This window comes from Phaenicophaeus curvirostris, chromosome 4 (assembly GCF_032191515.1).
Source record: "Phaenicophaeus curvirostris isolate KB17595 chromosome 4, BPBGC_Pcur_1.0, whole genome shotgun sequence".
Taxonomy (NCBI): Eukaryota; Metazoa; Chordata; class Aves; order Cuculiformes; family Cuculidae; genus Phaenicophaeus; species Phaenicophaeus curvirostris.
In genome coordinates this window covers 66,603,482-66,616,716 of record NC_091395.1, presented here as the reverse complement: position 1 = coordinate 66,616,716, position 13,235 = coordinate 66,603,482, and the positions used below count along the sequence as shown (strand labels likewise).

General features: G+C 38.8%; 1 protein-coding gene across 2 annotated transcripts in view; it reads left to right on the top strand.

Moving 5' to 3' along the window:
* AFAP1 (actin filament associated protein 1) overlaps positions 1–12,586 on the top strand; it is an 85,580-nt gene extending 72,994 nt beyond the window's left edge. Inside the window, exons 13-18 of one of the 2 annotated variants that reach the window (XM_069856377.1) lie at positions 732–989; positions 2,803–2,917; positions 4,572–4,736; positions 5,325–5,515; positions 6,267–6,428; positions 9,817–12,586. In XM_069856377.1, coding sequence (XP_069712478.1) covers positions 732–989; positions 2,803–2,917; positions 4,572–4,736; positions 5,325–5,515; positions 6,267–6,428; positions 9,817–9,843 — 918 coding nt within the window. In that variant the 3' untranslated portion in view covers positions 9,844–12,586. The remainder of the gene's footprint in view (positions 1–731; positions 990–2,802; positions 2,918–4,571; positions 4,737–5,324; positions 5,516–6,266; positions 6,429–9,816) is intronic. The other variant, XM_069856378.1, reaches the window with a different exon arrangement.
* Positions 12,587–13,235: the final 649 nt, after the last annotated feature.

Sequence of the window (13,235 nt, the reverse complement as noted above, 5' to 3'; positions counted from 1 at the left end):
TGTATGAGTAGTCTACTGCCACAGCCAGGATGGATTAAGGAAGGATATTTGGCAGCCAGGTTGGTTTATTTTAAGATCAATTGTATGAATCACTGTAGTATTGTTGTCAAGCTTTCCATTTTTCTGAAAAGAAAAAAAAAACAAACCAGGAATGGCCTGTAGCTATTTTAGCTGGTTAGTTCAGAATAATAATTCTCCAGCAAATAAAATGTAATGCTAGCATACAGGCAGCTGGTATTCACTGCAAAGACATATAGCCTGAAGAAAGAAAAGGAAAAAAAAAAGGAAAAAAAATACTTGGCTTCTGCTAACTGTTAGGCCATATTACTTTCAACAACTCTTGTACCAGATGTTATCCCACAGATTCATCTGCATAGCCTGTGAGTATCCCCCTGTTAACACAGTCCGCTTGTGATCCCCCAGTGCTAGAGTCAACAGCTGAAGGTGCAGTCTGTGAAGAAGTAGAGGTGATAGGATAGTGCTGGTTTGCTCATACTGCGGGAAATGCATGAGACTGAAACTATGAGCCATGGAATGGAATGCTTCCTTTCCACACCATGTTCTCCCTTTTCTAAATAGTTTGATTCAAGTGTAAGCAATAAGCATATGCTTGCTAAGCACTAAGTGCTTGCTATGGTCGGAAGAATTACTAATGTTTTAATTTCACAATTTCATTTAGAAGGTTCTGCATGGTGTATTGTTTACTAACTGCCAAAGTGTATGTGTTGCAGTGGGAACCAGAAGATGGCTTTCCTTCTTCTCGTAGCAGGAACATGGGAGAAGAAATGCTTTATGATAATGCAGGCGTGTACGATAACTTGCCATCTCCGAAAATCTTTGCGCGCTATCCGCCAGCTGACAGAAAACCCAATAGGTTATCTACTGACAAACTCTCCTCTAACCATTACAAATATCCTGTCTCATCCAATCTGTCTTCTGCTCAGTCTGTCACTAATACCTCTGCTGTGGGGAGGGGATCTGGCTTGCAGGTACTGTACTATTTAATACTTAACAAAGCTATTTGTGGTTTTTGTCTGTTCAGTCTATCCAGTTGTTATCTCAAGAGCCTTGACTATTTGGGTCCCTTAATGTTAGCACTGAAGTTCTTAGAGTTTAGTCACAAGTCCACTGGAAATTAAACAGGTTTGCTAAATGGTAAATTCTGATGTGGAAGCATTGGCACCTGGGAAAGACTTTCCCCACAAGTTCTTGATGATTTACAGATTATGGATAATAACAAAAAAAAAATGATGTGAACTTCTGAACTTAACTTGAATGCATATCTAGCTGTCTTCTGTCTCCTTAGGCAGTGATGACTTCCAAAAAAAAATTGAAATATGTCCTGTAACAGCAAATTTCCCTCTCTAGATTTTTACTAATTGGCATATTGTATATATTATATTATATTATATTATATTATATTATATTATATTATATTATATTATATTATATTATATTATATTATATTATATTATATTATATTATATTATATTATATTATATTATATTATATTATATTATATTATATTATATTATATTATATTATATTAATAAATGTATTGTTTATAGTGCATATATGCCATACTTAAATTAGTGCCTGTTATTTTCTTCCCATGAAGAAAACCCTAAGTTCTTGTCTATGCTACTCTCTGAGGATGGCCTCAGACTTCTGGACCTCAGCTGAAATGAAAGTGAGGTTAGAGAGAAATGAAATCCTGTATGCTTAGCTTCAACAGGAGGCAGGCAGATCCCAGCTGGGGAGCAGAACAAACCTCATTCACAGTCATGCCAGAGACCTTCTCTAGAGCCTGTAGCCAGTCTCCAGAAGTTGGTCATCAGCATAAGCCTGTGAAAGTCACAAAAATGGGTGATTTTCAATCTAATCTGAAATGGAACGTTTATCTAAGTGATTCCTTTCTATGAGGTACCAGTCATATTGTGTGTTAACTCACTTAACCCCTACAAAAAGCTCATGTAAGAATTTTAGAATTCAGTTGGAGGTGCCCTGATCGTAGGCTGCAGCAGTAGGATTCCAGTTCAGTAGTCAAGAGCTCTTGGAAGCAGGCTCATGTGCCTCAGTGAAGGCATCCCTCATGGAAACACTACAATTAATCAGGACAGTGGTGTTCTTCCCAGGGTTCAGTTCAGAGCAGGGGAGCCTTCTAAGTGGAAATCCCATGTACGTGAAATGAACTCTTTCTGATAACCTTGTGAGCTTGTCGGACCATTCTTAGAGGTTTTTTAAATTAAGAAAAACTTTTAATTAGTAGGTAGATGTTGTATAAGAGGAAATTGGTATGTTAACAACCTACATTTAAAATAGTGCAAGAATTGTTTTGAAAAAAAAAATCAATGCACCTCAAGGATGGCAGGGTCATGTAGTAAATAAGAAAGTGTTGAATTTTTGTGCGGCAAACCCTGTTGGGTTTTTCTGTATGAAATTAACTAGGGCAAACTTGTGTTTCAAGAATCTTTATTTAAAGGTACATCTTTTCAGCCTCACAATTGCTTTCTTATTATAATAAATATCAGAGTTTAAAATGACTTAGAAACTGTGGTGCTACCAGAGGTGGTGAGTTCAATCCTTTGTTATCCTGTGATTGCTGATGTGTCTCCTGCTGAGCAGGCAGCTCTCAGAGACAACATCTCTGGAGGAAGCCTGTCTCCAGCTCAATCAATGCTCTCTGTTAATGCTCTTTGAGCAGGTGGCTTTTTGTCAAGCTTTGCCCTTGCTGAAAGGGTGACTGTAATGCCAGTGGCACAGGAATAGCTGGAGCCAATTTGTACTTTTGTTTTCAAACAGTTTAAAGGCAAGAAGTCTCCTGCAACTGCTAATGGGATTACCGGAAAAGGGAGAACTTTAAATAGCCAGCCAAAGAAATCTGAATCAGTGTCATGTGTGAAGCGCACTGCATCCAGTAAGTATGCATCCTCACTGCTGTCTCACTTGCAAATAGAGGCATGAGTATACCCGAAATAGCTGTCTTCTTAGCCAAGAAGATAAAGAACCAGTATGATTTGTCTGTGTCTGAAGAGACTGAGCAGGAGATCCCTGCCAAAACTTTGAATGGGAGATGTTGTGTGCATTCATGACTCATTAGTACTTCAGCCATACCACATGATAAAGGGTTGTCATATGGGGAGTGATAAATTTGAAATGCGGACCCATGGCTGCAAAGCTGTGAGGGCAGCAAGAAAAATCAAAAGGGCAATGAGTCTTCATTTGAGGCAGAGTATAATTCTGTATTCCTGTTGGAAGAGACACAGGAGGCACTGAGAAAAGTGTAAGCACACTATATTGGTCAAAGGTGGAAGCACTCTTATCACTAATGAAAAAGAAAAGGTATAATAAAATTATGAAGATCAGACAGTAGCTCAAAACTTCCTCAGAGAGAGTAGATTTCAGTTGGTGAGTGGCACACAGAAAGATTATTCTTCAGGGCAGGTGAATTGCCTCTAGGAAATCCTTAACAGGGTTTGCTTTGCTTAAAGAAGGAAAGACAAAAAAGGACTACTATCATATTTTTAAAATATGGATTAAAAAGCATGGCTTCTGCTAGAGAAGGAAAGAGTGTGTTTTTTAAAACCCATGATAAATTTTTAAGAGTTAACATTAATATGCCTCTTTCTTAGAATCACAGAATCATTAAGGTTGGAAAAGACCTGTAAGATCATCCAGTCAGCCCACCACCACCATGTCTACTAAACCATGTCACAAAATGTCACATCTACATGCTTTTTGTTGAACACCTTCAGGGAAGAAGACTCCACCACTTCCCAGGGCAGCTTGTTCCAGTGCTTGACTGGAATGGATAGTTGTAGGAGCAAAGGCATCTCAGTTACTAAAGACCAACTAAAACTGATTTGACAGCTGTTTTCAGGAATGGTGCAGTTGACTTTGCCTTCAGATATGCAGACAGATAAAGTAATCTGTTAGATGACCTATTTTCTTTGAGTCTGCAACTGGAGCAAAGGTATAGAAAGGCCTGTGATATAATTATGACCACAGATACATGTGAGCCATGAAATGAAAGTATTTGTATGAGAAACTGGAAAAAAAAGAGAACTGAAAGAAAATTAAAAGAAAGTAAGAAGTGTCAAGAAAGAAAGTCTTAAGTGTCAAGAAAGTAAGAACATGTTTTTATTCTTGGGCGAGAAAAGGCGTGTGCTATAAGCTCTTGAAGAAGGAATGGAAACCAGGCAAAATGGCAGTTTTTCTTCTGACCCTATCCAATTAAAAATCAAGGGTTTGGATCTAGGAAGAAGCCTCCTTTCCTTCCTCTGAACTGCATAGACATGCAAGGCCATTTTTCAAAACCAGTACATTATAAGGAAACTGGTATTTCTCACCTTCCCCGTATAAGTGTAGAGAACAAAGTATCCTGTGTTGTTTCTGTAGCTGTGCTGCAGAAGTCAACGGGAATCACGGACCTTGAGAAAAACCCACTGGAAAAGGGATGGCAAACTGGTTTCTCAAACCATTACATAGTTCATGTCATGTTCAGTCTTAGGGAATAGTTCAGAGTTTACTGTTAATTTTAACCATAAATCACTATAATCCAATATATACAGATGCAGAGCAGTACAAATATGGCAAGAATCGTGTGGAGGCGGATGCAAAGAGGTTACAAAGCAAAGAGGAGGAGCTGCTAAAGAGGAAAGAAGCGCTCCGGAATAGGCTGGCCCAGCTCCGAAAAGAAAGAAAAGATCTACGTGCTGCCATTGAAGTCAATGCTGGTATGAGGTGCTTTAGCATGCTGAATTCTGCCCTGCGCAGGCTTAATTATCCAAATAGATTTCCTTCTGAAGATGTGCTACTACATGGGGTTTGGTTTTGATGTTAAGCAGTACTCTGTAATGTCTATATTTATTTTCTATATAGATATAAAATAGTAATATAAAATATAAACATATTATACATATAGGTTTATATACTTATTCTAATATTTTACATATATATATGTGTGTGTCTATAGAGAGCGAGAGAGACACACGCCCCTATGAAATGACAATGATGGGGACTTCAAACAAGCAGAACACGGATATGTGACTGGCTGCTTATATTTTCATGACATGGAAAAATAACAAAAAAAAAAAATGATTTGAAACTAGACTGGAAACCTAGGGAAGGCACCTGAAAGAAAGTATTTGATTTCTGTTGCTTAACTTTCTACGTGAAAAAAAGAGTTCTTTGTAAAGTATGTAAGTTTTTTGAGATCTCACTAAGTTGCAGAGACTGTGTTCCTTACTTTTTTTAAAAAAGAAAATAATTTCTGTGTCCATTTAAGCTTCTTATTGAAATTATAACATTGGTGTCAATGACAGGGAGGAAGACCCAAGTGATTCTTGAAGACAAGTTAAAGAAGTTGGAAGAGGAGTGTAAGCAGAAGGAGGCTGAGCGTGTAAACCTGGAGCTGGAACTGACTGAGGTGAAGGAGAGCCTTAAGAAAGCCCTGGCTGGTGGCATCACACTGGGCTTGGCTATTGAGCCCAAGTCAGGAACATCAAGCCCACAGGTATGCACAGCCATTAAACATGCAAATCGCAGTACTAAGGGCTGGGAGCGATCTGCCTCCCCAGCTCCAGTGAAATGAGTGAGAACTGAGAGTTTTCTAAAGGTTTATTAAGCCTGGGAAAAAAAAAGCAGAGCTAAATGCCTTCCTGTGTTTTTTGTATTCTTCACACACTTCTGGTGTACTTTCTACAGCAATAGGACACAGGTACTTTCTACAGCAATGGGAACCACAGGCAGCATGTGTTAGGCTAATGTGCATAAGCTGGCACCTCATTGTCCTCAATGGTTGTAAAAGTGCATGAACTGAGAATTTGTTCCATCCCAAGTATATTTAAATGCACAAAGTCATCGTGCAGTGATGGAGACCTGTTGTGCTGATCCTTTATCAGACACTGTCACTTCTTGCAAGGGCTGCATCTCACATGTTCATGATGGAGCATGGTAGTCCTGACTTACTTATGTTATGGATCTGTGTGAGAAGCAGCCATCAGAAGGATCAGTGAGGGATGTGTCAGTTTCACTAGATGACCCAATGTTGTTCAATCACAGAAAACAAGCTTTGATTTTCATCACAGAACACACAGGCTGGAGTTTTTTTTGTTTGTTCTAACCTCTTTTTCATTTATCCATCATTATTATGGATATATGGTTTATTTTAAAAAAAAAACCCTGCGGTTCTAAGTCTAGATAGAAAATATTGCCCATGTGTCTACTTGGAGGAAACTCAATGCAGGATTTTCACTCTTCTTTAGTCTCCACTTTTCAAGCACCGAACTTTGGAAAACTCTCCGATCTCCAGTTGTGATACCAGTGATACTGAATGCTCAATACCTGTGAACAGCGCAGCAGCTTTGAAGCGACCCCCCTCAACAAATAATTCTCCATGTCGAGGCCATGTCCTTCGAAAAGCAAAGGTGAGAAAAACTTAGATCTAATTTTCTTTTTCTCTTCTCTTTCTTACTTACATCATTCACTAAATATTGAGTGAAATTGGGCTGAATTAAGTACTGGAACCCAAGCTGTATTCAGCCCATTCTCAAGGAGCTTGAGCCAAAGTCTGCCATCAGGTATGCATCTGCAGCACACCCCACTTTCAGGGGGAGTTAAATATACATCTGTGAGGGTGGAATCTGGCATCCAGTTCTTTTGGCCTTTTGCAGTTATGCATGATTACAGACCTTATAGATGCGGCTAAAGAAAGGGATCACGCATGATTATCCCAGAGCAGAACTTACTTGGCTCTCCACACGTGGATGTCGGTGCAATATGTGGGCGTGAAGCAGATTTCACATCCGTGCTAGCGCTTGCAACTTCAGGAACTGGCAAATCTCCCAGTGTTATGAGGAAATTGTGCAAGCATTCAAAATGTCAGATTATTTTTTCCCCAGTATGTATTTGAATGCACTGAATGCCTTCCTTCCTCCTCTTTCCTTCCACAAAGGATGCTGAGAGCCTGTAACCAGCCAGCCTTGTGTTTGCAGCCACCCTTATGCTAATTAGCCCTCAGCACGGTGATGGACTGAGTTAGGGCAGCTGCTGCTGTAAAACATGTACGCTGTGCAGCCTGCTCTGTGAGACATACAGTGTGCTTATACACGTATAGGCATACATGTATTTGGATTTTTAAACTTTTTGTTTGTAAGATATATTTTTAATTTTCTTTAGAAAGTAGTGTGTCTTTTTAAGAAGTCAGAAGGCATTTCATTTGCAGTTTTGTTAATCTCTGCTTGGCTGGAAGTGGAGAATGTATTAAAAATGTGGAAATAATATTCTACATTAGCATTCTCAGAGAAGTAAAATACTCCAAATATCCTTGCTGTACAAGAAAAACAATTATTTCAACATTTTACATTTCAAATTAATATCTAAAACCAAATTGTTATGTGCAGCAAGGAAACTGCAAGGATTATTTCTGATCTGTTTTCAAAACTGGTGGACTGGTGAATGTCAGCAGCTGTGTACTTGTAGCCCAGAAGGTAAGCCATATCCTGGGCTGCATCAAAAGAAGCAGGTCGGGGGAGGTGATTCTGCCCCTCTGCTCTGGTGAGACCACATCTGGAATACTGTGTCCATCTCTGGAGCCCTCAGCACAGGAAAGACATGGATCTCTTGGAGCAGGTCCAGAGGGGGGCCACCAAAGTTCTGAAACACCTCCCCTTTGAAGGGAGGCTGAGAGAGTTGGAGAAGTTCAACTTGGAAAAGAAAAGACTCTGAAGAGACCTAATCGCGGCCTTTCAGTACTTAAAGGGGGCTTATAAGCAAGACGGGGAAGAACTTCTTAGCAGGACCTGTATCGATAGGACAAGGGGGTAATAGTTGTAAACTAAAAGAGGAGAAGTTTAGACTAGATTTTAAGAAGAGGGTTTTTTTCACTGAGAGTGGTGAGACACTGGAACAAGGTTGCCCAGAGAGGTGGTAGATGCCCCATCTCTGGAAACATTTGAGGTCAGGTTGGATGGGGCTCTGAGGAACCTGCTTGAGTTAAAGATATCCCAACTCACTACAACAGGGTCGGACTAGATGTCCTTCATGGTCCCTTCCAACTCAAACCATTCTATGATTTTATGATTCTTACATTTTGCTTATGTTCAGAGATTGGAGAAGAAAAGGAGCTCTCCCCATGTCCCAGCTCCCAGTCAGGCTGTCAGTGTTGTCGTAAACATTCTTTATTGGCATGAGCCTGCCTGGGAAATGAAAACAAAGAAAGTGTTCCTTCTGCACCTGCAAAAGAACCTACTGCTTTCAAGGATTATTTAACACAGAAAAATTCTCGTTGCTTAGCCAGTGCCTACCCTTAGGGCTTTGGCAGCATATACAAATAGAATATACATTTAATATCCTTTTTAAAGTAATTCAGTTTTTACCAATACTGTGTTTTAAGTTTACCATAATTTTAAGTGTAAAACTCAATATTTGAAATATATTGTATTTCAATAAAAGTACCATTTAAGTGAAGAAACAACCACAAGACTAAAAAATAAAACCTAAGATTTTTTTTTCTTATATTGCTAAGACAGGCACCAAACATGACCTTTACTGTTGCTTTACAATAGTTGAAGAGGTGTCATGGTCATGCAGCTGTTTAGCCAAACTAATGCTATTATTACTTTCAGCTGCAGAAACAGATAATTTACATGCATAAGTAACGGTTTTCAGTCAGAGCTCTTAAATGTTGTGGAATAAGTATTTAATTCAGGAATTCAGGTTGGGAGCCAAGTCAGCAGGCTGCCTGCAGAGTATCTGTGTGGAGTAGATGGGTGGGAGAGGAATCTGTAGACCCCAGCGCCTGGCTAGGAACAGCTTGGCAGGTGTGCCATGGGGATTTCTTCAGCAAGAGGCAAACTCCTTCGTATCTTCATGAGTTCCTGATCACTGTAAGGCTCTGATTCAGGGAGCACGTACAGTATAGATGTCCTAGGCTGAGCCTATCCCTCTTCTGCTCCTCTACTTCTATGTGCTGTTGGGAAATACTGTACATACCACTCAATATCCACAAGGATGGTTTAACTGAATGTTCTGATATAGCAGTCTCATGATTTTCACTTACATGGCAGAAGAAATGTCAATGCCTTGCTTTGAGTGATATGGGTGAAAGCATTATTGATTCCCTGCTTTGCTGTGGCTGGTAGGTGTCATTGTCCTCAGTTAACAGGTGGGGAAACTGAGGCACGGAAGGGAAAAGGGATTTCTTTAAATTGCCGAGCAATAGCTCAACTTGGATTGTGTATACGGGCAACAAACACAAGGAGAATTAACTTGTTTTTCTTTGCTCTGCCTGTAAGTCTCTCCACCTCAGAAAGTTGACCTTTTTAGCCATAGAAATGTGTGTCTGCCATGAGTTTTATGAGAAAAAAAGTGAAGAGTAGTTAAAGCAATCATTTGGTGTCAGCTATGAGAGATATTGTGTGCTTCCAGCTGACTCCTGGAAATAAGTTAGGAAGGCCTATATGCTCAATCAGCCTCTCTCTTATTCAACTCCAGCTGAGTGCATTAGACCAACTGTGGTGTATGAATTTGCTCCATAAGTACCCATTGCAGAAAACAAACGTGGTTTATTTGCACTGTGCTAGGGAAAAAGTTGCCATATATAGTTGTGGAGAAGGAGAAGCTGCACACAGATGCTCTCAGGACATACTTGTTAGCATTCCGTAACTAATTTGTGGGCAGAAGGCTGGATCCAGTGAACTTAATGGAAAAACTGTTACTGACTTCAGGTGGTTTTGGCTTAGAAGATCTGATGACATCATTGAAATATCCTGATTTCTCTAACATTTTCTGTATCTTTTTTTTTTCCCCTTCCAGGAATGGGAGATGAAAAATGGAACATAAATACAGCAAAACTACTCACTTTCCATAAAGGCCTTACCTATTAGGGACTGAAATATAGGCTGCAAAAGACTAATCTGAAAGGTGGTATCAAGCGATACAACATAAGAGGTTTTATAATTCTGTTAAGTTAATGGTAGCTTGGCGCTGATTTGCCTGTATTCCCTCTACTGTATTGCTGTGTAACTACGTGTGCCCCTTTTTATTAGCTGTAACTTTTTATTTCCAACATCACTGGTAAAGAAAATGAAAACCAAAACCAAGAAACCAACCATAGTAAGTAAAAAGGAGCATAAAATTGCAGTTGAAAGTTTACTTTGCTGAAACAGCACAAACCAGCAATGTTAATTATATCACATCAGGTGGCCTGAACACCACTGAAAACTGGTACATTCAGACCGATGTGAAATCATTACAGATAAGCAGTACTCTTACAGGTCAGGACTGCAACAGAGGTGGCTGGCTGAAGTCTTGCTCGTTAGCAGTTGCTTTGCTGTTAGCTGTTCACACGGCAGAAGAAAACTGAAGAAATGTATTCACAGAAGTGTCCTGGCTTGTTTGACGAGGAAGGCAGGAGCTCTTCAGTGCTGCTATCCTCTCCGCTGGTGCGAGACCATGGGATGACGCGACTCAGCTGTGAAGCATTTTTTGGATACTTTTTAGACAGATGCTTTTGTCAATGGGAGATAAAAAGCTGCCATACTTTGAAAAAATGCATTTTAGTATGTTCTCATTATTACTATTGTGAAGCATCAGTTGTTTTCGAAGGTCATGTTGTCAAACTATCATTTGTTCCTGATTTTTTTAAAAGGCAAACAGGTATTTTTAGATACAGCTTCTTTTCTACACATTTTGTAAAAGAAAATGTAATTGAAATTAATCCTTAACAGATAATGGCAACTCAGAATAGCTTATGCAGTCAGTCTTGTTTTGTTTTTTATAATATAGTATTGTTAAACTTGAGTTATAGAACACTGCTGTACTTAGTTTCCTTTGTCTTTTCAGACCTATTACTTTTGAGGAAGATGGACTGAAAAGATTATAATTTCCAGACTCTTATAAACAATTTTACAAAGAATTGGGGATTTTCTCAGACAGAAGTCCATTTCTGTTTAAATGGAAAGAGTGTTTTGCATTTTAGTCTGTAAAATATAGAAATCTGTTCTTCTTTGTCTCCATCCATGTCACTCCTGAGAACTTACATGCAGTAAATTGCCAACAAAAGTCCTTCAAAATCTCAAGATTAGCTTTAAAAAATCAGGAGGGGGGAATATAATGAGTTGGCTTCTTATAATTCTTCCTTTGTGCTTTTTTAAGCCTTTAAAGAGCCTTCAATCACATTCTCAAGATTTTTTTTCCTCCTCAGCTGTGAGAACAAGAAAGTTATTTTAATTTAAAACATTTAAGTACTACTCGTATTTTGAGATAATCACAGATGATAGGGCTGGAGTCTTTGTAATTAGTTAAGACTTGCAATTAAAACCATAGAAGTTGGCAAGACATCAGTTATCATGGATGACATCTCTTTATGGCCCAACCTATAATATCTCTCTTACTTTTAGGAATAGGTGTGCGTAACTCCTGAAGAGTACACTGGGATTCCCAGCTGAGCTGGATGCCAGAGGACTTCCTGCAGGAGCTGCTGGGATTTGAAGGCACAGAGCTATCAGAAATACCTGGTAGCTGATAGGACACACAGCTGATAGGGTGATTAGTGAGTGCCAGGGATCCCATTAGGCTCAGAAGAGTAAAAATGGGGCCTGACAGGAGAAAAGGCTCTTTGCTCCTTGGGACGAAGCGTTGTGCAAAGTGCCACAGGAATGCAGGCACAGTAGGAAAGCAAGTGTCAGTGTGGTTTTCAGTGAAAATAGGATTTTTTTTAATTATTTTAGGTCATCTGCTTACTTACTAACTCTATAAGTGGAGGGCACATTCTATGCCGTATGACTATGGACTAAACAGTATCAAGTTCCCGTAAATATTAGCAGAAGCAAATTCAAAGCAAAAGTAAGTTCATTTAGGCTTTTTATTTCAAATTAAGTTATTTATTTGTATATTTCAAGAAATATTTAATTTATATCTGTACATATTTATGATGCTAATTAGGCTTATAGTCAATGTCTGCAATGATGTATCGACGACCATTAAGAAGTGGTCCCACATCAAGTAACACAGAGTAGTCTAAAGGCAGATCACTTGTCTTGTTTACCCAATATTGGCTTTTTTACGCCCTATATCCCACGGAAAAAGAAAAATCCTTGCAAGGACTGATTTTAATCCATACCTGAGACAGAAGTATGGAAATTTCTGTCCAGTCAAACAGAAACCCCAGCTCCAGTGCCACAGCCTCGTGCTCTGCCACAAATGTCAGTTGCCTGCAGCACCTATAGCACCCTTGGCACCTATAGCACTCGCTGCAGCAGGAGTTGCTGGCAGAATGAAGCATCTTTTGCCCTTCCTCCAGCAAAGGCTCCATAAAACCACCACTGCCTGCAATCTGGCATGTACTGTAATGTCTCTAATGTGTAAGTAGGTTGGTACCACTGCACTTTGCATTAGTGACGTGTCTATTCTATATAATGGCCAAGGTTTTGAAAGGAGGAAAACAAAAAACCTTGGGAAATAACTCCTCTATAGACCAGATCTGGTGCTGTGAAATTTCTCTGTTTTCTTGAATAGTATGATATGATTGCTGTACAATTTTTTACAGAAGCGGCAGAGCTTTTGTTTTCACCATTTTTGATTTCACCATTAGTAGGTAAAGTCAGCAATAAAGCAGCATGACTTTTGGTTTAAAGGAAAAACTCTTGTATTTTAAATAATTTCTATGTCTATAAAGAAAATATTACACTTGTGCTTCCTCAGCAAACTCCTGTTACTGTACCAGGTGCTTTTTTCTAATTGTTTTTTTTTAATGGGTGATGCTTTTTTTTAAAAAAAAAAATATCATAACTCTTGGGGATAAAAGGTGGTTTTTTTAATGAAACTATTGTGGCAATTTGATTTTTTAAATGGATAATACTTAATTTAGTAGCAATTTTTGTTAAAGACACTTTGAAATTAATTGGCCCAGGCTGTATGTTGTAAGATAATGTTCTCATATTAAGAATGTAATTATTTCCTTATTGTATTTTTTAAAAAACAAAATCATATTTAAAAAAATCTCTGTGAAAAAAGCATGAAAGAAACATGAAAAAAAAGGTTTTGTTTTATTTTTGTTATTGGATATGTTGGCAGTGCCCGTTATAACTGACTGTAAATATAGTCTTTCTACTGTATTTCTCAGTGTATTTAAGTTTTTTGGCACACATTCATGGAAACTTCTTTTAAAAAAAGTCCAGAATAGACCCATCTTCAAATGTGTGTCTTAGTAGCTTCAACTAACATTATGCGTT